We start from the raw sequence: 22,894 nt of genomic DNA, 5'->3' as shown, positions 1-22,894 counted from the left end.
TAGGCACATGCCTAGGGCCCGAAACTGCGAGGGGGGCCCGCTGAAGGAAGACAACTCACCTTGCTATTTTTCCAAATAGCAATGACCCCCCCCCCAGCAACGGCAATGGGTCCCCCCTCCTGCAGCAATGGCAATGCCCCCCCCCCCTCTGCAGTAACAGCAGCAGCCCCCTCCCCCCCCCCGCAGCAATGACAACGGGGCTGGATCTGTTACTGGAAGGTTACATTACATTACATTACATTAGGGATTTCTATTCCGCCATTACCTTGCGGTTCAAGGCGGATTACAAAAGGTTAATTTAAAAACAGAGTTACAATGATTAGCTAGAGAGGTAGGTTGTAGATCTTATAGACATTTAGCGGGTTGTTGAGGGTGAGGTGGTTTGTAGTAGAGTTGATAGGTGGTCAAAGTGGAGGTTCTTTTGTTATTAATTAGTGCAGTAATGGGTAGATCGAGCATCAGTTTTAGTGTTACTAAGAGGTCGTGATGTTATTGCTGCTTCAGGAATTTCTTGAAAAGTGTGGTCTTTATTTCCTTTCTGAATGTCCTATAGTCTGGGCTGGTCCATCCTCCTCAGATGTCACTTACTTGCTCTGCAAGAAGTGACGTCGGAGAGGGATGGACCGGTAGAAGCAGTCATCGCGGGACTTTCCTGTAATAGATTCGGCCGCATTGCTGTGCTGCGGGGGGGGGGGGGGCGTTGCCGTTGCTGCAGGGGGGGCCTGTTGCTGCAGGGGGGCCCGTTGCTGCTGGAGGGGTGTTGCCGTGGGGGGAGGTATCCCGTTGCGGGCACAGCCAGCAGCTGCAATGTTTGGAGGGGGAGGGAGAAAGAAGCATGGAAGTGTGATGGAGGGAGAGAAAGGGGGCAGAGTGGTGTGGAAGGAGAGAAAGGGGCTAATGGAATTGGTGTGCAGGGGAAGGGGAGAGATATAAGGGAAAGGATCCTGGATGGAATTGGGTTGGAGGGAGAGAAAGGGGGCAGATGCTGATGGAAGTGGGAGGAAGGGAGAGGACAGAATGAAATGCCCTACCATTGGGGTGTGGGAGAGGAGAGAGATGCCAGACCATTGGAGTGGGAAAGAGAAGATGATGGATGCCACACCAAGGTGGGGGGGGGGGAGGAAGAAGAGATGGAAGGGATAGGCAGACAATTTTTGGAAGAGGCACAGAAGGACAGAAGATGAAAAGAAGAGAGTGACAAGAAGATGAGGAGAGCAGAAACCAGAGAAGACAAAGGTAGAAAAAAATTTCTATTGGTGGTTTTATTTAACCTTTGTCTAGGTATTTCGATTTTATCCCCCTTTTACAAAACTGTAGAGCATTTTTTAGCGCTGGCCATGGCTAAAAACCATACTACAGTTTTGTAAAAGCGGGAGAGGTTAGTTTGTGATTCCATATTCCATATTAGGCAAAGGTGTTTTCTTTGTTCTGTTTGTATGAAAGACATGGTTTTTTTTTGTTAGCGTTGACTAGCCTTGTTTGGCAAAATGCATCAGGCATGGTTCTTGGGAGCAACTTGAATTAACCTGATTGGAATCTTCTTATTTTTCTGCCAATCTTCTTTTGTTTCATGATGGATTCTTTGGTGGACTGCTTGCCTTGTTGTTTCATTGCAAGTTAACATACATGGAGTGGAACGTACTAGAGGAGTTACAAATTTAATTGTTTATACATAGTAACATAGTAGATGACGGCAGATAAAGACCCGAATGGGCCAAATGTATTTGGGTGTCTAGGGGCCCTCAAATAATTAATCCTGCCCTGATCGCTGGTGCTATAGCATACCTTGCAGGCTGCCATCGGCCTCCACAGCACATTCCCTCTGCCATGGTCCTGCCCCTCTGACATCAGGGGCAGGATCGCGGCAGAGGGAACGTGCTGCTGAAGACAACGGCAACCTGCAACGATTGCTACAGCACCGACAATCCTCTTTGCAGGCTGCGGTAATTATCTGAAGGTAAGAGCGGGAGACAAGGGGGGAAGCCGAAGTACACTGCAAAGAGCGGGGAGCACTAGTATAGGCAGCACTAGTACAGACCAAGGGCCACAAAATAGTACCTGACAGGCCGCATGTGGCCTCCTGGGCCACGAGTTTGAGACCACTGCCCTAAACCTAACAAATACCAACAGAGTACCCTCGCCCAAACTCTACCCCTGATTCCACCCCATAATAATAATACTAATTGTAATGCAATTTGTTCCATCCATTTTTCATATACACACAATATAATCTTATTAATACACTAGTTTTTTTAGCCCGTTACATTAATGGGTGCTAGAATAGATGTGTAGACTTAGGCATTTCTTTCTGTATGTCTGTCTTTCTTTCTCTCTCCCTGCCCCCTTTCTTTCTGTCTCTCTCCCTGGCCCCCTGTCTGTCTGTCTTTCTTTCTGAGGGAGGGAATGAGGTCTGGAGGAGAGGAAGCATACAGACTGAAAGAAGGGAAGAAAGATTGAATGCACAGACAAAAGAAATGCAACCAGAGACTCATGAAATCACCAGACAACAAAGATAGGAAAAATGATTTTATTTTAAATTTAGTGATCAAAATGTGTCTGAATTTATATCTGCTGCCTATATTTTGCACTACGGCCCTTTTACTAAACTGCAATAGCGGTTTTTAGTGTAGGGAGCCTATGAGCGTCGAGAGCAGCGCTGGGCATTCAGTGCAGCTCCCTGCGCTAAAAACTGCTATTGTGGTTTATTAAAAAGGGAGGGGGGTATAGTTGTCTATTTTTGCCTTGACCTCTTTGAAAAAACCTCAGAAATAGGAATGATAATTAACATTTTCTCTGCGTACAGTGTGCTTTGTGGGGTTGTTTTTTTATTTTATTGTTGGTAGATCATTTTGACTTGGTCATTTTAAAAGTAGCTTGCAAGCCCAAAAAGGGGAAGGAAATGGGTAAAACGCAGACCTCACAGACCTGACTGACCTCACGGATCTAAACTCGCACAGCCTTAAAAATCTGAGGTCCGTGTCCGTGCCACTTGTAGTTTCTGTCTCTGACAGACCTTGATGAGATTTTAACGCTGACGGATCCGTCTCAGCATAAGGAGGGAAAAGTATTAGGATCCGTCAGCCCTAAAATCTCATCGAGGTCTGTCAGAGCCAGAGACTAGTGCTGGAGCAGCAAAGCAGAAGCCAATAGAGTGGGGACATAGGTTTCGGACATGCGTTATGCAAAAAAAGTCTCCAAACGTTGCTGGGTGCTGCCGGAGTTCAGTCTGAGGATCGTAGATATGAGGCACAGCCTCGGCTGCTTTCCTTCCTCTGAATTGCTCGATGTACCCCTCTGCTCTGCCTTTCTTGGAGAAGGGGTAAAACGCGGGCCTCAAGATCTCGATGAGATTTTAGCGCCGACGGATCCTAATACTTTTCCCTCCCTATGCTGAGACAGATCTGTCGGCGCTAAAATCTCATCGAGGTCTGTCAGAGACAGAAACTACAAGTAACATGGACACGGACCTCAGATTTTTAAGGCTGTGTGGGGTCAGGTCCGTGAGGTCCGCATTTTACCCCTTCCCCCAAAAAAGTGTGGGCACCCCTGGTCTACAAAAACACCGAAATCCTTTTCTTGGGCACTAACCCCCAAGGTGGACCCTGGTAACTGTGATTTAGGTTATTATTCTCAATGTGCATCACTTTGCATTTGTCCACATTAAATTTCATCTGCCACATGAACGCCCAGTCTTCCAGTTTCATAAGGTCTGCCTGCAATTTCTCACAATCTGCATGCATTTTAACAACTTTGAACAGTTTAGTGTATCTTCAAATTTAATCTCCTCACTCATCATTCCAATTTCCAGATCATTTATAAATAAGTTAAATAGCACTGGTGCCAGTACAGATCCCTGCGGCACTCCACTGTTTACTCGCCTCCATTTAGAAAAATGACCATTTAACTCTACCCTCTGTTTTCTATCCGATAACCAATTCCTAATCCACAACTGAACTTTGTCACCTATCCCATGACTCTTCATGAGTCTCAGGAGCCTCTCATGAGGTACTTTGTCAAAAGCTTTCTGAAAATCTAGATACACTACATCAACCAGTTCACCTTTATCCACACCTTCAAAGAAAATCAAGCTAATTGGTGAGGCAAGATCTTTGTCAGCTGAACCCATGCTGACTCTGTCTTATTAAATCATGTTTCTCTTGGGATGCTAGGGGACAAATTTGGCGCAGTTGCATCCCAGAGGGAGGAGTGCTATACTTAATGAGCTCTCATAAATCATTTAGGGAATAATTCAGGAGGATCCTTGTTCCATAGCATTTCATTAAGAGAGGAGGGGGAAGGGTTGGTGGTGGGGATTTGCTGTAGGGTGGAATTGGGAGAGGAGGGATAGCATAGCAAGTTCAGGTTGAGGGGGCTGGTTCAAGATGGTAGGGCTTGGTTGGGTTTTGTTCAAGGAGGGGGGGAGGAGATGCTGCTTCTGATCTGATTCAGCTCAATGGAGGGCTTTCTACTCCCTTTTTTTTTAATCCTCCCCCCCTTTAGTTTTCTGTTTTTTATGGTATTGTTTGCTCTTGTTGTGCCAGATTCCTTTCATGCCTGGTCTGGTTGGGTTCAGTTGGATGTGAGGGGGGGAGGGGCTGTGAGTGTGTTTGTATTTGCTCTTTGTTTTAAACAATATCAAAATTTGATGGCAATGGTGTGCTGTGTACTGTTTATTGTATAGTTGTGTGCAGTCATCAATAAAAATTGTTTAAACATAAATCATGTTTGTCAATGTGTTCCACAATTTTATTTTTTATAGTTGTTTCTACCATTTTGCCTGGCACTGAAGTCAGGTTTACCAGTCTGTAATTTACTGGATCTCCCCTGGAACCCTTTTTACAAATCAGCATAACAATGGCTACCCTCCTGGTACTACAGACGATTTTAGGGACGGGTTACAGATCACTAATAGCAGGACAGCAATTTCAGATTTGAGTTCTTTTAGTATCCTAGATGTACATCATTCGGTCCAGATGATTTATCACTTTTTAACTTGTTGATTTGGTTTAGTACGTTTTCCAGATTCACCGAGATTTCTTTCAGTTCCTCCGCATCATCACCCTGGAAAACCATTTCTAGTTTAGGTATATCTCTTACATCTTCTTCCATAAAAACCGAAGCAAAGAATCCATTCAGTTTCTCCGCTATGGTCTTACCCTTCCTGAGCGCCCCTTTTGCTCCTTGATCATCCAATGGTACCACAGATTCCCTCACAGGTTGGCAGGGCACCTTCACCACAACACCAAGTGACTCCAGCCCATCAGTTATTAGTACTTGAGATGTTAGGACCAGGATATATGCTATATTAAACCTGTAGAAATAAATACAGTGCCTCCCACCACTGCAGGGGTTCTCAACCCAAAACTCCAGCCAGTTATGTTTTCAGGATGCCCAGTCAATATGTATGAGATAGATATGCATCCAAACTAAACTACCTCACGTTTCATAAGAAGCTAAAGACTTACATCTTCGACTCCATACTGTACACTCTTACTGATAATTAACTCTCAGACCCAACTTGGTACCCCCTATCTCAATGGTACCTGTACTATGCAACCTATAAAGCTCAAGACTATTAACTACCTCTGTACTCTAACTGAACAATTCCTGTCTCCCCATAGAACTGTATCTTCTCCTATTTTGTTTGCAATGTACCAATTTGTATACCCATAATTTCAAAATGTAAATCGCCCTGAATCTGTTTGGACATAGTGTGACTCAGAAATTCCAGATTAGATACAAAGGAGGCAAGCATACATTTCTCATTGTGGGTAGCCTAAAAACCTGACTGGCCAGCTGTGTCCCAAGGACCAGGTGGAGGGCTCCCTACACTAGTGTCATGATTTTGATCATTGAAAGATACCCTACCTTAGTTTTGGAAGTAGATTAAACTGAAAGCCTTAACCAGCCTTCACTGCTGCACCATTTCTGAGCCACATAAACGTTCATAGAAGGTAGGCCTCTATTTCTTATGATTTAATAAAGATGTCTCAGGTCCCTTCCTCTATCTCTCACAGTGTATTTCTATACCCTTGTAAGTCACAGACTAGGAGAGTGGACTGCTTATAAATGAGATCTCTGTTCAAGGTCGGAGAGGGTTTTTTTTTAACATTTTTAAAATGCAGTGGTTTTATGTCAAGATCTTGTTACCTTTCACTAGTAAAGCAAGAAACAACAACGAAGGTGACCTTTGGTGTCAGTCGCTTTATTGTATAAGACTTGCAACGATTGTGTTTCAGCCAAAAAGGCCTGCCTCAGGAGTCTGAATGCTGATTGAAAAGTAATTATTAGGAAATGTCTCGAGCAATCAATTCCTGTGATGTAGTGTGACATTATTTGTATTATAGTCAGCCTAAATAGCCCTTACCAACCTGTTTTGCCACCTCATCCCAGCCACTGCTTCAGTGACCCCTGCTGGTGGTGCTGAAAAGTCCTGAAGGCTTCACTCCGATTCTAGACCTACAACAATATTTCCATGGTGACTTCAAAACTCCTCAGTTCCATTAAGCTAATACAAGGACCTTTCACCAGTAAGCATTATGTTCTTTAATATCTTTTACACATAAAAAATTACTTTAGAACAAATTCTAACACACTTTTGGTAAGTACAGTATTGCCTACCTCTAAATGAATAAACAGAACTTGATTAATTAGCTTAATGTGGGTCAGGTGTTAGCATTAGGCTTGAAAAATGTTACAAGCCAGAGAAATGAGGTCTCTACTTCATCATTAAGGAAATTCAATGAGGCAGCCCATTGCAAACCCACTCTTAGAAAATAATCACTTCCTGGAGCTTGAGTACAAAGCAGACTGTCACAAATATAATATGGTATAATTGGCAGAATCTATGTCTTCTTAAATGTCATCTCTTCATTCTTAACAGTAGTAGGGCAATGAATGGACTGTCTTCTCCTCCTACATCGTGCACTAAAATAGCTTACGATTAACTACCTACACAGAATTTCTCCACACAGTAGCAGGTGGCTATAAACACACAAGTCTGACCAAATGTTAAAATCTGAAGCCATAGTATATGCCATGTGAAACAAATTTACTGTCAGTGTGAGGCAGCAATAAGAGCCCAAGAATTGTTCTAACCACCTCTTCACTGGGCAGTTAATCAGACAACCTTTGGAGGGTAATTAGAGGCTGGATGTCAACCAGATTACTACCCACCCTCCCAAACACACACACACACCCCACCAGCACCAGAAAACTACCAAGCAGCATTTTAATTTCATCCCAGGTTGAAGATCAGCATTTTTCCCCTTATATTTTCCAGATGCCAATTTTTTAGTTTTATTATTTTATTATTGAGCTGTCTGTGGTATGAGAAGTGCCAAATTCCTCCTACTGCCACTTCACTGAGACATCCACCCGGCAGAAGGGATGCTGGAACCCTCCACCCTGCAAAGTCATCAGCAGGAGGGACTGGGTATCCCACATCTAAAAGGTCTTGTTCTGGGATGCACTGGAAGTGGCCTAAGATTCTGATTGGCCAGATCCTTTAGGCTACTCCCATTCCTCCGGTCAGCCAACTAAAAAAGGTATTGATGGGGTACAGGTGGACTTGTGGGGGGGGGGTCAGAGGCATGCCTTTTGGGGGTGGGGTTCCAGCAGGAGGGTTAGGCATCCTTCCTGCCAGGTGGATGTCTCAGCGAGGTGGTGGCAGGAGAAATTCAACACTCTTACTGCTGTGGACATTCGGGGGGGAGGGGGACGGCTTCGGGGGTTCCAGCAGGAGAGACTGGGCATCCCTCCTGTTGGGAGTCTTCTTGGGAGAGAGACGGGTTCCCTGCTGCGGCCACTAAACTGATTGCGGCAAGGAGATTCCCTGGACGTGATCAGCTCAGCGGCAACCCAACCTATACAGAATCTGGTCCTTAGACCTGGTTTTACATCGTCTAAGTCACAACATATAAGTTCCATCCAGCCTCAAAAAACTTTTTGATTATATCCCTTCAGTACGAATAAGGGGTCCTTTTACTAAGGCACGCTAGCCATTTTAACACAAGCTAATGCGTCCATTATAGTCTATGGACACGTTAGTGTTTAGCGCGTGCTAATATTTAGTACGCATTAAAACAGCTAGCGCACCTTAGTAACATCACTTCTAAGTCTAGGTTGGCCCAGGTCCCGCCCAAATCCCGCCTTCACCACTCCTTCAAAAATGCCCCTTTCAGCTCTAGGCGCAGTGGCATTCAGATATGTCTAAAAACCCATTTTGATTATCGGCACTTGGACAGGGTTTTAGACGTATTTTTGTTTTGATTATGAACCCCTAAGTATATAGCTCTCAATGGAGACTGTTTTTTAAAATGCTTTTTTACCAAAAAACTTTTCAAACTACCCTCGTATTCTTTTAGTTTGTCAAGATATTAAAATATTAAGTGGCTGTGACTGTTGAGGACCAGTGCCCACAGCCTCACTCACAATGCTACAAGCTGAAAAGGCAATTGTTGTTCACTTCAAATGGTTCTAGTACTCACTATGAAGGTTGATACAACAGAACAAGAAACTAACTGCGGGATTTTTAGAAAATCAACTAAAACTGGAGGCTCCCTGCAAAATGATCCAACCACCCCTGCCTAAAAGGCAGTCCGAAAAGACAAGCTTCTGGAGGATCTGCATGCTTGTCTGAGGCAGAAAATCTTCTCGAACCCAGCTGCTGTATGAAACCGATGCAGGCAGGCACTTGTCAGGATTGTGAGTTCAGCCTGTGGGAGACATTGGGAGGGTCTGAAAATTGACTTCTGGGTAATTTCTGGGGCCAGGATTTAGGTCCCCCATCTCCAAAAACCCCTTTTCTGAAGAAAACAGCAGAAGAATTTAAATGGCTCCGCACACAGAAGAATCCAAGTCACAGGCAGGCGCTAATAGGCAGGAAATCTGTGGCAGCCTTAGATCAAGAAGAGGACCCAACACTGTGTAGACTTTTTAAACCGTTGGCTTTAATGAAATCCTCATAGTTTCCTTACAGCTCACACTTCTGTTAAGCAGTTCTAAGACCCATTACACATATTTTTCTTTCATCTGTATATCACTGTTATGTTGAAATAGCATTGGGATGCGCCAGAGGGCCCTTTAAGGGGTACCAGGGCCATGTCCAAATTATATTTCATGGCTTCAGCTTTTCAGCAGCTGTTTACACAATCTAAGGTGAATTCATTAGTAGCGTACTTGCTCTAGATGCCATTACCCTGGACAACGGAAGCGCATCACAGCTTACACTGGTGGCTCTGAGTGGAGATGCTATCCAAGGGAGTGCCTCTTTGCTTCCCATCTTGGGCAATACTGATGCTAGATGCCAGTCTGTTCAGCAGGGGAGGTCATTGCAATGGGCAGCCAGTTCAGGACCACTGGTTACCCGCCCAGAGACAATGGTCAATGAACAGATTGGAACTCCAGAATCAATTCATCTAGCACTGGAGGCAATTCTGGAATGCCAGGTAATCAGGGTCTTATCAGACAATGCCACAGAGGTGACTTACTTCAGACAGGGAGGCACCAAGAGTGCTCTATTGTAGCTGGAAGTTCAGTTCCATTGGGAAGAAGCCTACCTGCCAGTCATAATGGCGGCTCATTTAGCAGAAGTGAGCAATGGCTAGGTCAACTATCTCAGTCACCAGACCACAGCTCCAGAGGGCATTCAACAGTATTTTTGAAACGCTGGGTGCAGCCGACTTTTGATCTGAAGAAAGTCTCTTAGTATTTTAGCCAAAGATTCAAGCCAGGAAGAGTTGGTATGGACACCTTAGTACAACCTTGGCCCACATAGGGGCTTCTATATGTGTTTCTCCCATGGCCGATAGACTGGTTCATTCAAAGAATAACAGAACAGCACGGTTGGGTAGTTTTCATGGCACAAGACTGGCCTCGATGGCCCTGGTATGTGGATCCAGTTCAGCTGCAGCAAGACAGGTGGAACAGCCCCATCCAGACCTTCTGTCACAGGGGGCCAATTACATTGGAAAGTCTGAATTGCTTTAGACTCATGGCATGGTTCTTGAGTGTGCAGCTCTAGAGCGCAAAGATTATTCAGAGATGAAGACAAACAAGGGTAGACATGAATAGAGACCACGGTTCTACATCCCAACAGAAGATGTCTTATGTTTCTGTGAGGTGGAAGAAGCTGTTGAGCCAAAGAATAGGTACTAAGGAAACCTCCTACACCCTAAATTGACAGTTTAGAATTGCTGGGTTTAAAACCCACATTCTGATTTTCTAGTGAAGCTGAATAAGGCACTGTGCAAACTAAGGAAGTCTGAGATGGTGCAAGGGTATAAATGTTGTGTGCTCTTTCCTTCTTGACAATATAAGCCTGACTTTCAGAAGAATTAGGCTATCATATATATTATATATATGTAAAATCAACTGTCTTTAACTAAGGCCCTCTTTTACAAAGGTGTGCTAAATCAACACATGTGCTAACCGCTAAAGCGTTAGCATGTACTAAAAAGCATAGCGCACCTTTGTAAAAGAGGGGGTAAGTTTTGGGGTTTTTTTAAACTGAAGATTAGCACATATCAGCTGCAGGCCTATAAGAATAAAATGGGTCCTGTAGCAGACAATACAGGCTAATGTTTAGTAAAAGAGCTCCTGAACTAAGCTAATAAAAAAAACCCAACTTTGCTAACATCTAAGAACATTCATTTAAAAAACACATTAGAATGAACCCATTCCTAATATCTTCCGTCCACTGTCACTTTTAATCTTCTCCTCCACAGATCTTAAGAAGGATTTTTTTTTAATCTCCTGAACAGTCGCCCTGTTAACGAAAAAAGGGCAGAATATCAGTTCATGAATTGTTAGACAAATGAAAAAAAATCTGACAAAAAAATATTTCAGGAAATTATAATGTAACAGAATGCACCATCTACTAAGATGAATGACTAATGTTGACTCCAGCCAGTGAGCTTCCAAACTTCAACCTCAGCAATAACAGCCTGCCTTACCTTGATGAAGGAGGCGAGAGATTTCCCATACTTCTTTTTGAAATGTTCACGGATAAGCAACAAATCAATTTCACTGCGTGAAACCATCACACGAATCAGAGTGCTGTCGTCTGTACCTAAACCCTGCATGAAATACATTTCCAAAATCATTACATGACATAGTACCCCAAAACCCCGAATCCATAGCAATCCTATCTCTAACACTGTTGTGCTCTGTACAATTCCTGCATTTCTAGGATGCATCATTCTGACCAATGTAAAAGCATCTGATAGCATGAAATGCCAGTCATCCCAACCCTCACACCACCCCAAAATACAGACTTTATATTTTGTTGCCATGCAAACAAGGATTATCCTGAATAACGTTTAGACAATAGCTAATTAATGAGGCTATTAAGGGCTTTATTTTTGTGACCAAGGGATGGATAGAAAATTCTAGGGGGCAGAATGCCTTTTTGTGCTGGTATAGGGACAAAATCTTTCACCCTTTACCTCAAGAAAACAGATAAAAGGAATTCATGAGCTGACAAACCTTTTCACAGGATAGTTCTGGTTTTCTTACTGAATATTTAAATGGAAATCTGTATTAAGCCAGACAGCATGTCACAGGAATGCAATGACCCATTCCCTAAATGTCAGACATTAGGCAGGTCCTTGTGAGAAATACAGTAGACTGTGGTGGGGAGGCCCTCAATACTGTATGGAAAGGATTCATCATATAAGGATTTTGTCCTATGTGCTTTGCAGCTTATTATTAATGACAGCATTCATAGCAGAAATACCCTAACAGGGTGCCAACCAGATAACACACACAGAAGGCAATGGCAGCATAATCAGTTTGAGCATCAGCAACGCATATCACAGAAGTTTGCAGGGCTGCTTCTGTTCTATTTTATTTGGATATGCTCACAGTTTTCAGTAGTAGCTCAAGGTGAATGATATTCAGGTACGCTAGGAATATCCCTATCCCTAAAGGGCTCACAGTCTGATTTTGTATCCCATGCAATGGAGGTTTAAGTGAATTGTCCAAGATCATAAGGAATACCAGTTTTGAACTAGGTTCCCTGGACGTCAATCCCTCTCCACTCCACTCTACCTCAAGAAAATAAAGATGGGGAAGGTAGGTACAGGCTACAGAGACAAAAAACCAGTCAGATAAAAATTTAATGGACAGCCTCATGTGCCTTTAGAAAACAGGCTTACAATAGGCATCCTGTAATAAATTAACCCTGTAATGAGCAGAGAACTTCCTGCTTATTGCTCTGAGGTTGAGTGCAATAGGCATTCTCCCTTCCTGGTAGAGAGCAGCATTAGAGGCACACAGGCACAAACCTGCTTATTAGAAAACAGCAATTAAAAATGACTTGGGACCCTACTAGTATCTAGATTCCTCATCTCTAGGTGTTCTGCCCCTGGCAGTTTCATACTAGTTTATGATATAGCTCTAAGATGTGTTTAATGTTATTCTCATTTTTTAGAATTGCAGTGCTACAGTCATTTCATGCTATGGTGTGTGAGCAAAGCATTGTGTGCAATGGAGTCTCGTGCACGAGGCAGCCGCTCTTGCTTACCTGTTCTCCTAAGACCTCCTCACCTTTTCTCTCATCTAAGCTTGAGTCCTTTGTCTCACTGCTGTACTTCCTGGTCACCTCTACAACTTTTGCACTGATGGGTCTGCAAAGATATGACCTCTCTCTGCTACTGTACCTGTTGCTAAGCTCTGTCCCTATTGGTCTCTTCTCTCCCCTAGCCTTATGGGTATTCCCCGAGAACCCTTTGTCTCAGGGGTCAGTCACACTTTAGTCTGAAACGCACATGACTCTAGTCCCCGAACAAAGGACCAGTCTTTTTACCCGACGTTCTCTGACCCCACACATGAATCATTCAGCATTTCATCTCTGGAACATGAAATACCTTACTGTCTAACTATTCTCTCACCTCTGCCACAAAGGAGAAATTAGGTTCGTACCTGCAAATTTTCTTTCTTTCTGTTAGCTTGTAGACTGGTATAGTTCTTACGAATGGGTAATATGCCTCACTGCTACCAGCAGGTGGAGATAGAGATCAAACTTGTATATCAGTATAGCATGCCCCTTTTGCTACTCCAATTTTCTGAATAGCCAAGCAGAACCTAGGAAATTTCTTAACTGAAAAACAGTAAATGACACTCCAAACAAGAGTGTAAGAAAACAATAAACATCTTTAAACAACTGTTGGAACATGTATAGAACTCGATCCTGGAAGTAAAACATCGCCACAGCTCACCAGCTAAGCTAGCTGAGCCATCTCTGTTGTTCTTAATTCTCCCCAGCTCTAGATAAAAACTAGAACCCGCAGAAAAATTCAAAATCTGCCCACAAGCAAAAACCCGCAAACACCCACAAAGAGACAGGGTGGGGGGACTATACCAGTCCACAAGCTAACAGAAAGAAAATTAACAGGTAAGAACCTAATTTCTCCTTTTGTATCGCTTGGTAGACTTACGAATGGGACATACCAAAGCAGTATCCATCAAAGGTGAGATCCCCAAAGGGCTGACACCAGAACACATTCACTGAATACCGCGTCCCAATGTGTGTGAACTTCCACACGGTAGTGTCTGACAAAGGAATGCAAAAAAGATCAAACTGCAGCCTTGCAAATATCCTCTGGAAGCACTAGAGAAGAGTCAGCCCAAGAAGCTGCCTGACCCCTAGTGGAATGAGACTTGAGAAAGTCGGGAACAGGCTTCTTCAGAAGATAAGTGGAAACAATAATCTCCTTGATCCAGCACACAATAGTAGCCTTAGAAGCGCCATCCCCCTTACGAGGACCCTCTAGAAGGACAAAGAGTTGATCCGATTTCCTGATCTCCTGGGTCCTCTGCACATAAGAGCGCAGCTGTCTGTGCTCAGAAGGGCCCAACTCCGGGAGGACTACAGATTGAATGACATAAAAAGGAGAAACCACTTTTGGCAGAAAGGAAGGAAGAGGCCTCAAGACAACTCGCTCCCTAAGAAGGGAGCCCTACAAGAGAAAGCCTGCAGCTCAGAAACACGTCTAGCTGAAGTAATGGCCACCAAGAAGACTGCCTTAAGAGTAACGCCCTTCAAAGAGCAGTCGCCCAACGGTTCAAAAGGAGGGCGCACCAGAACGGCCAGAACCAGATTCAGCAACTTGGCCGCCTGCAAGAAGTGAATCACATCAGGAATGGCAGTCAAACGCTGACCTTTCAAGAACCCCCGAAAGGCTGACAAGGCCGCAAGCTGAACCCGGAGAGAAGACCAAGCCAGTTCCCTATCCAGGCCATCCTGCAAGAACTCTAAGATGTTAGGCAGGGAAGTGCAAAAAAAAAAAAAGACCACTCCACACACATCACACCACTCCTCAAATAGACGCCAAACCCTCACATAAGCCAGAGAGGTAGAAAGCCTCCTGGACACCAAGATCGTTGAGATCACTTTATCTGAATACCCCTTCTTACCTAGACGACCCCTTTCAAGAGCCAAGCCTTAAGACAAAAGGGACCCGGATCGAACAATGGAATGGGACCCAGAGTTAGAAAGATGTCCAAGAGAGGCAGAGGAAGAGGATCCGCCACCAGATGCCTCACCAGATCCGCGTACCACAGTTAGAGGTCAATCTGGAGCCACCAGAACCATGAGGCCCAGATGGCGAATTATGCGGAGAAGAACTCTGCTCACTAATGGCCACAGAGGGAACACATACAACAGCCCCTCCGTTGGCCATGGTTGAACCAGAGCATCCAGGCCCTCGGCCTGACCGTCTCTGCGGCAACTGAAGAAGCGGGGTGTTTTGGCGTTGACACTTGTGGCTATCAGGTCCTTGAGGGGCTGACCCCAAGACTGCCCTATCAACTGAAAGGCCATGGGGCTTAGACACCACTCTCCGGGATTTAGCACATGACGACTTAGGAAGTCCACCTGAACATTCTCCACTCCAGCTATGTGGGATGCCGAGATATCCTGAAGGTGCGACTCCGCCCAGACCATGAGCAGAATCGCCTCCCTGCGCCAAAGTGCTCCTGGTGCCCCCCTGATGATTGACATAGGCCACCGCTGTGGCATTGTCCGACAGAACCCTGACTGACTTGCCCATCCGAAAGAACTGGAAGGCTAGCAATGCCAGACGGATGGCTCTAGTCTCCAAAACATTGATCGACCAAGAAGCCTCCTCCGTGTACCAGGTGCCCTGAGCTGAGTGACCTAGACACTGAGCCCCCCCCAACCGAGAAGACTGGCATCCATGAGCAGCAGCATCCACTGCGGCTGATCCAGACTCGCCCCTTGTACAAGATGGGGGGTCTGAAGCCACCAGCGAAGACTGCCCCGAGCTAACCCGGAAGCAGAACAGGGTGATCCAGACTAACTCTGAGGTGACCACCTCCGAAGAAGAGCATACTGAAGAGGATGCATGTGGGCCCGGGACCACCTCACTACATCGAGGGAGGCCGCCATCAACCCCAAGACTTGGAGGAAATCCTGCGCACGAGGACACCGGGACGCCATAAGCAGGTGAATCTGAGATTGCAATTTGCTCATCCAGGACTCCGGAAGGAACACCTTCCCCAAAGAGGTGTTGAACAGGACCCCAAGATATTCCAGGTGCCAAGATGGAGACAACCAGCTCTTTGCAAGGTTGACTACCCATCGCAGCGACTGCAGAAACTCCACCACCCAAGCCATGACCCGTGTGCTCTCCTGGAATGACTTGGCTCGAATCAACCAGTCGTCCAGGTAAGGATGAACAAGAATGCCCTCTTTGTGCAACGTGGCCAGACCAAAAGGGAAGTGCAAAGAACTGACAGTGTTGCCCCAAGATCGCAAAACGCAGGAAGAGAGACCCAAATAGGAATGTGGAAGTAGGCCTTGGTCAGATCGAGAGAGGTCAGAAACTCCCCCGGCTGAACCACCAGAATCACAGACCGCAGAGTTTCCATGAGGAAGGAAGGCACGTGAAGAGCCCGGTTGACCCCCTTCAAATCCAGGATGAGTCGAAAGGTCCCTTCTTTCTTTGGCACCAAAGTAAATAGAGTACCAACCTGCACCCCACGCCTGCGGGGGAATTGGAACCACCACTTGGAGGTCCAACAGTCTTTGTTGTGGGACAGTAAAGAGCAATGATGATCCTACAACCACCATAATTTGTAGTTATCACAGACGTATTTGGTTATGGGTCTGAGCACTTTACATTTATAATTTGATATAAGTTTGAATAGTATTAGAGCTGTGAGTATTGAAGTTCATCATTATTAATCCTCATAGATTATCATATAAATCTCCCTAGTAAAGTATTACGAGCTATACAGTACATGACCATCTCTAGACATAGGTGACTAAAGTCTCCAAAAACAAATTAGGTTTGAAAGAATTCTGCTAGAGTAAACAATTTGTAATACAACAGTCTCAACTAGAGAGCTGCACGGGAACGTGCCCGCCCCCTAAGGTCGTGGGGATCCTGTGGGGACGCCCCTCGTGCTCTCGGGGATCCCGCGGGGTTCAATGCCACGAGGCTCATCTGATTTTCCTACCTGCCCTGCTGCGAGGCTCGTCTTCCATTTCCTGCCTGCCCTGCTGCAGCACACATAGCCAATCGGAAGTCTTCCCCAATGTTAGCGCTGACGTCGGAGGGAGGGCTTAAGCAAAGCCCTCCCTTCCTCCGACATCAGCGCTGACATCGGGAAGACTTCCGGTCGGCTGTGTGCGGCAGGGCAGGTAGGGAAAAGGCAGTAGGTACCAAAGGGGGGGGAGGTATGGACCGGGTGCAGCCATGGGGGGGGGAGTGTGCACAGCCGGTCAGGTCCCCTTTTGTGGTGCTTCCCCCGACTGACCGACCGACAACAGGCCCGGCCGACAAATCTCCCTGCCCTGTAGTCGTGAATCTAAATTACCTTCTTACAGCAGCTTCAATACTCTAGCTGCTGTAAGAAGGTAATATAGATTTGCGGCTACAAGGCAGGGAGGTTTGTCGGACCGGGCCTATTCTGTTGTCGGTCGGGTGGGGAAGCACCACAAAGGTAAGGGGCAGGGAGGGAGAAAGGGAGGAACGGTGGAGTGGAGAAGAAAAGACGCTTAAGGGACATGGGGGAAGACGGAGGGAGTGGAGAAGAAAAGACGCTTAAGGGACATGGGGGGAAGACGGAGGGGGTGGAGAAGAAAAGACGCTGAAGGGACATGGGGGGAAGACGGAGGGGGTGGAGAAGAAAAGACGCTGAAGGGACATGGGGGGAAGACGGAGGGGGTGGAGAAGAAAAGACGCTGAAGGGACATGGGGGGAAGACGGAGGGGGTGGAGAAGAAAAGACGCTGAAGGGACATGGAGAAGACAGGGGGGGAGAGAAGGATGCTGAAAGGAAATGGGGAAGAGAGAGTGAAGAGAAGACGCTTGCAGGGAAGAAGACAGAGATGCCAGACTATGGGGGGAGCGGAGGGAAAAAGATGGGTGCCAGACCAATTTGGAAGGGGGGAGAAAGAGAGAGGCACAGTAACTGAGAAAATGGAAGATGCAGAGAGAAGAGAGACAGTGGATGGAAGGAATTGAATGAGAACATGAGGAAAGCAGAAACCAGGCAACAAAGGTAGGAAAAAAATTCTTATTTTTTTTTTTGCTTCAGGATAATAATAATAACTTTATTCTTCTATACCGCCACAATCTTGCAACTTCTAGGCGGTTTACAGTAAGGAGAGCTGGATACACAGCGACATACAGGAGAGCTGGATATACAGCGAAATACAAAATGCAGATATATAGAGGAAATACAGAGAGCAGAGACCTTAAGAGGCAATAGTACAGAAATGCAATTTGCTGAGCAAAATATAAGATATACATTTTGGTAGGTAATTTCCGATAGGACCTGTTTGGAATAAATGGCAACGTAGAATTAAGACAAGATGAAGATAACATATTATATTTATAACAGTGCAGTAAATTTAGGTGGATTATGGAGGGGGAGAGGGGGGAGATCGGGTCAATTGTTTAGGTATTTCTGGAACAGGTATGTTTTTAGGCGTTTCTAAATTTTCCGTAAGTAGTGGGCGAGAGTAGTTGGTCTAGGTCTTTGCCCCATAGGGCTGCTTGGTGAGAGAGAAGGTGTTCATGGTGTTTTTTCATTTTGCAGCCTCTGACTGGAGGGGAAATGAGTTTTGAGTGTGTGTTTCTCTTGAGTTTGTTATTAGAAAATGAGAAAAGGTCCATTATGTACTTGGGGGTAAGGCCGTATAGTACTTTGTAGCAGAGGCAGGCAAATTTAAACCTTACTCGGGCTTCCATTGGTAGCCAATGCAGTTGACAATAGTAGGGTGTCACATGGTCAAATTTCTTCAGCCCGAAGATAAGTCTGACCGTTGCATTTTGCATTATTTGGAGACGTCTCATATTTTTTGATGAGATTGCTAGGTAGGCGATGTTGCAATAGTCAAGTTGACTCAGTATGAGGGATTGCACTAGGATTCTGAATGTTGACGTATCGAAGTATGATTTAATGGTTCTGAGCTTCCAGAGAGTAAGAAAACCCTTTTTGAATAGGGAATCCACTTGTTCCTTCATTGTTAGGCATTGGTCTAGAATTATGCCTAATATCTTCATGGTGGGCTGGATAGGGTAGTTGAGTTGAGTGATGGACTCACTGAAGTGATTTTGCAGACTAGAAGCTCTGTGTGCTGTACAAAGGTAATTTTAAAGCATCTTCCCATGCAAATAGAAGCAATTTTGTGTGCAGATTACATAATGGGTAAAAAGAGATTATGTACCTACCTTGGTAAGCTCTTTTCCAGTAGATAGGTGAGACATTCTAGACAATAGGGTCACTTCCCCATAGCCGCGTGCCGCTGCAGACGGAATCCACTCCGGACCCCCCACCCTGCCTTTGTTGCACGTCACTGGGCTCTCCAGCTCCACCTTCAGTTCGTACCCAAGCACATAGAGCCACCCAACATATGTGAAGTAGAGACACCTGTAGCAATAGGCGTAAACAAATTGTTCTATTTAAAAAGTATCTAAACAGTACCATTAATCGCCAATACAGGCTTAAAAGGAGCTCAGAAATGAATCCCCAATAAAATGAAACATATATACAAATTCTTCCTAGCCCTCAAGGGCTGGCAGGCATCCAAAAATCAGCTCGGAGAAGCATAAACAGACTGAAAACTAAGCAGACGCAGGAAGGACAGGGCAGGAGTCTAGAATGTCACACCTATTTACTGGAAAAGAGCTTACCAGGGTAAGTACATAATCTCTTTTTCCAGTGCAATAGGTGAAATGTTTTAGACAGTAGGAACTAGTGCTGTCTGATTTCCAATTCGAATCGATTCACATCGGGTGAATCAATTCAAATCGATTCTTTTTTCCAAAAATCGGCCTCCCGATTCGGTGACTGAGTCACTGGCCAAGGATAACATGACCGATACCAATACAATTTGCTCTGAGCACTAAATTACCCAAAACAGGGACGAAATTACATTGAATTAAATATTATAACATGGGGAGAGCAGAGCAAACACTCCTGCAGGTACGAGGAAAGAGATGAAGGTGGAGCTAGAGAGCCCGGTGAAGCACAACCGAGGCAGAGTGAAAAATCCGGAGTGGACTCCCTCTGCAGCAGCACGCGGCCACGGGAAAACAACCCTATCGTCTAGAATCTCTCACCTATTACACTGGAAATGGTATTTCAAAAAGCTATTCACATTTTGAGATCCTCAGGATGCAAAGATTTCAAGAGGATGTGGTATGGATGGTTTGAGGAGGGTAAAAATTTATACACATAATCCCCATCTTACAATGGGCTGGAGAAATAAGGGCTAAAGGAAAAGATATCCAAGTTTATTTTCAAAGTTTATTTACAGTTTGATAGACCGACCATCAGCAGGTATCTGGTTGGTTTACAATATTAAAATAAGAGTTTAAAATATTTTAAAATAAAATGGGGTGTACGTCGACAGGACAAAGACAACGGGAAGAGGGGGTTGATACAGAAGGTGCTGAGGGAAGGGAGAGTTCAAAAAAGACATTGAAGTTAAAAAAAAAAAAAAAAAAAAAAGGTTAAAAGGATGGGGAGAGGAAGGAACAAGCATGGAGGGGTGGTCACTTCTTAAAAGCGGTTCTTAATAAATGCAGAAAAGGGCTGGAGAAAGGTCTGACTTGTATTTTGGTAGGCGTCTTAGAATAGAAAGGTTTTATGTTTAATTTTGAATTTGTCAAGGCAGTTTTCAAGGAGAAGGTGTGACGGCATGGCGTTCCAGAGGGAAAAGCGGTTACAATCAAAGCGGTTTACAAACTATATACAGGCATTTATTTTTTATCTGGAGCAATTGGGGGGGGGGGGGTTAAAAGTGACTTGCCCCCAGTTACAAGGAGCTGTAGTGGTTCCTCTGGTTCTCAGACCACAGCACAACCATTAACCCCACAGTGACTCCTTGTGATCTTGGCCATGGACATATTTGCAAATGACTGCTCTCGCTGAATCTGCCAGCAAATGCCCAAGCCCTCCTGCACATCCTCATGTGCATTTTACAAGTGGCTCTGTGTTGCTCAAATAGAGGGGGAACCGAGAATAACCTGATCTGAACTCCTCAGCTTCAATAAACGAGCTTTTAGACACGTCACAGGCTGGCGTAGCCATTCTGCGTATACCTAGATTGGGTGGGAAAAGACCTACATTTGAAGGTAAATGCATTCTTGTAACACATAAGTATACAAATGAATGCTTGCTTGTTCTAACCCACATTTCTCATTTATTTCTCTTTCTTTTCCATAATCATTAATTTTCCCTATTCAATTTCTCTTCCTCTCCTGTTTTAATTTTTGATACAGTTTGTCATCGTTCCTTCGAATTCTCCATGTCTTTCTAAATACATATTTCCTTCACGCCAGGTGACGTGCCTAAAAGACTTCACTACCTCTATTCCATATTTTGTAGTCTTGTAAACTTTCCACTCCCTTTTCATAAGACACAAGTGTTTAAGATGAAAAAAGGTTGTAGGATCAGCCAGAATTTTAAATTCCATCCGTTAATATTTAAATTGTTGGAGCAAAGATGGATGTTATTTCTTCCCAAGTGGATTGATGATCGCTTATGAACTCGTCCGTTTTTATTCCTTGGCTCTTCTTGCTTTGAAACATCCCAGGAAGCTGACCTCCTCCATCTTTCCCTCCCCATCACTGAATCACCGTTTTCCTCCCTCTTTGCCAAAATGTGCCAGTCTGTATGAAATGTCACTTCTCTCAGTTAACGCCTTGATCGATGGGGGAATAGGAAGAAGGGTCTACGATGCTGTTGTCCTGTGTCCCCCCCCAGCAGGAGACCAGCTAGCCCCGCTGGTGACAATCGAGTGAAATGTTTTGTTGAGATCAGGAAACACAAGTCAATAGTAATGCTGAAGCGCTGGGACCTTCTATGCACGGACTGCAGTTCCCAGGAGACGTGTTTGTGTGCGTGCATATGTGGAAAGAGGTAGGAAGCTGAGGGGAGGGGGCTGAATCAAATGGAAAAAACAAATGCCGAAATGTATCTGGACTGAAAAAAAAAAGGTTGCATGAGAGGTGATTACTAAACAAAACAAGGAGGAGACGAGGTCTCAGATAATCACTGCGATTAAACGTACAGAAAGAACAGAGTGCGGCTTGGAAAATGAGTGCTCCTGTTCTAGTTGAGTTGAATAAAGTAATCCTTAGCTGAATCAGACCCAAACCGTGCGCCCAGATTTCTCAGACGTTCACAAAGCACTATGAATCTTTTCTTTCTCCGTTACACTTGTTTACTGAGATCCAGAAAAATCATACTGTACAAGGGGCTCGTTGTAAAATCTCTACCACATGCAAATATCGCAACACCTGCAGCACAACAGGCCAGGGATATCGGGAACCAACAGATCGTGTAGCCATCGAACCATGTGCATTCTAAGGTGGAAAAGGTCTCTCTGGTTTAAAACCTAGCAGCTTTGGCAACAACATTTCCAAGAACTTAACTGCCTTCTGCACTTTTCTGGATCCTCAGGATACACAGATTGTTTTGTCGTGCTTATAGCACCTTTGATAGTGGAGTACAGTGGAACCTTGGTTTACGAGCATAATTTGTTCCAGAAGCATGCTCGTAAACCAATTTACTCGTATATGAAAGTGAATTTCCCCATAGAAAGTAAGGGAAACTCGCTTGATTCGTTCCACTTCCCATTCCCCCCCAGCCACTGGCGCTGCTCCACCCCACCCCACCACATCCCTAAAAGACCCCCCCACCCCCGTGAACCGGCAGTATATTAGTTGTGTTGATAAAAATTTATAAACATTAGAGGCTCTGGTAGAAACCCGTTTACAAAGTATGTATTCTTCCCAATTAATATTTCCAAATTAATAAAGTCTTTTTGCTTATTTTTTAAATGGGTTTCTACCAGATCCTTTAATTCAGTAGCATAATTAACTGAAATAACTATTTCTGAAGTTTATAGGGACTGGTGGGGACGGAGGGGATTCCTCGCGGGGACGGAGGGGATTCCTCGCGGGGACGGGTAGAGACGGAGGGATTCCTCGCAGGGATGGGTGGGAGTCCTCACGGGGATGGGTGGGACTTTGGCGGGGACGGATGGGATTTCTGTCCCCGCGCAACTCTAGTCTCAACCCCATCCTTGTATATGGAAAATAATAATAATAAAAAAAAAAAGTTACAGAAATTCAAACAAGTAATTTTTTCCAGATGGCTTATGGGCCCATGACTTAAAAAAATTAATCCATTCTCAACATTTTAGATCTGCTACTTTAGTCCCCCTTTTACAAAGCTGCGGTAGAGGTTTCTACTGTGGGCCAGTGAGGTAAATGCTCCAACGCTCATAGTAATTCTATGAGCGTTGGAGCATTTTCCTCACCAGCCTGAAGTAGAAACCTCTACCGCAGCTTTGTAAAAGCCAGCATTAAGTCATTTTTCCCCAGAAAGTCACATGTTTAGTTTCATTT

General features: G+C 44.8%; 1 protein-coding gene across 1 annotated transcript in view; it reads right to left on the bottom strand.

Annotated features, from left to right (window-relative positions):
* Nucleotides 1-8,756: 8,756 nt before the first annotated feature.
* The window catches only part of ANXA4 (annexin A4), a 73,444-nt gene continuing 59,306 nt past the window's right edge, over nt 8,757-22,894 (bottom strand). Inside the window, exons 12-13 of the mRNA XM_033948898.1 lie at nt 10,956-11,078; nt 8,757-10,768 (exon numbers count right to left, since the gene is read on the bottom strand). Of these exons, the coding sequence (XP_033804789.1) occupies nt 10,748-10,768; nt 10,956-11,078 (144 nt within the window). The 3' untranslated portion in view covers nt 8,757-10,747. The remainder of the gene's footprint in view (nt 10,769-10,955; nt 11,079-22,894) is intronic.

Source organism: Geotrypetes seraphini, chromosome 6 (genome assembly GCF_902459505.1).
Source record: "Geotrypetes seraphini chromosome 6, aGeoSer1.1, whole genome shotgun sequence".
NCBI lineage: Eukaryota > Metazoa > Chordata > Amphibia > Gymnophiona > Dermophiidae > Geotrypetes > Geotrypetes seraphini.
The sequence above is the reverse complement of the archived record's forward strand: the minus strand, read 5'-3'. Positions and strand labels throughout refer to the sequence as shown.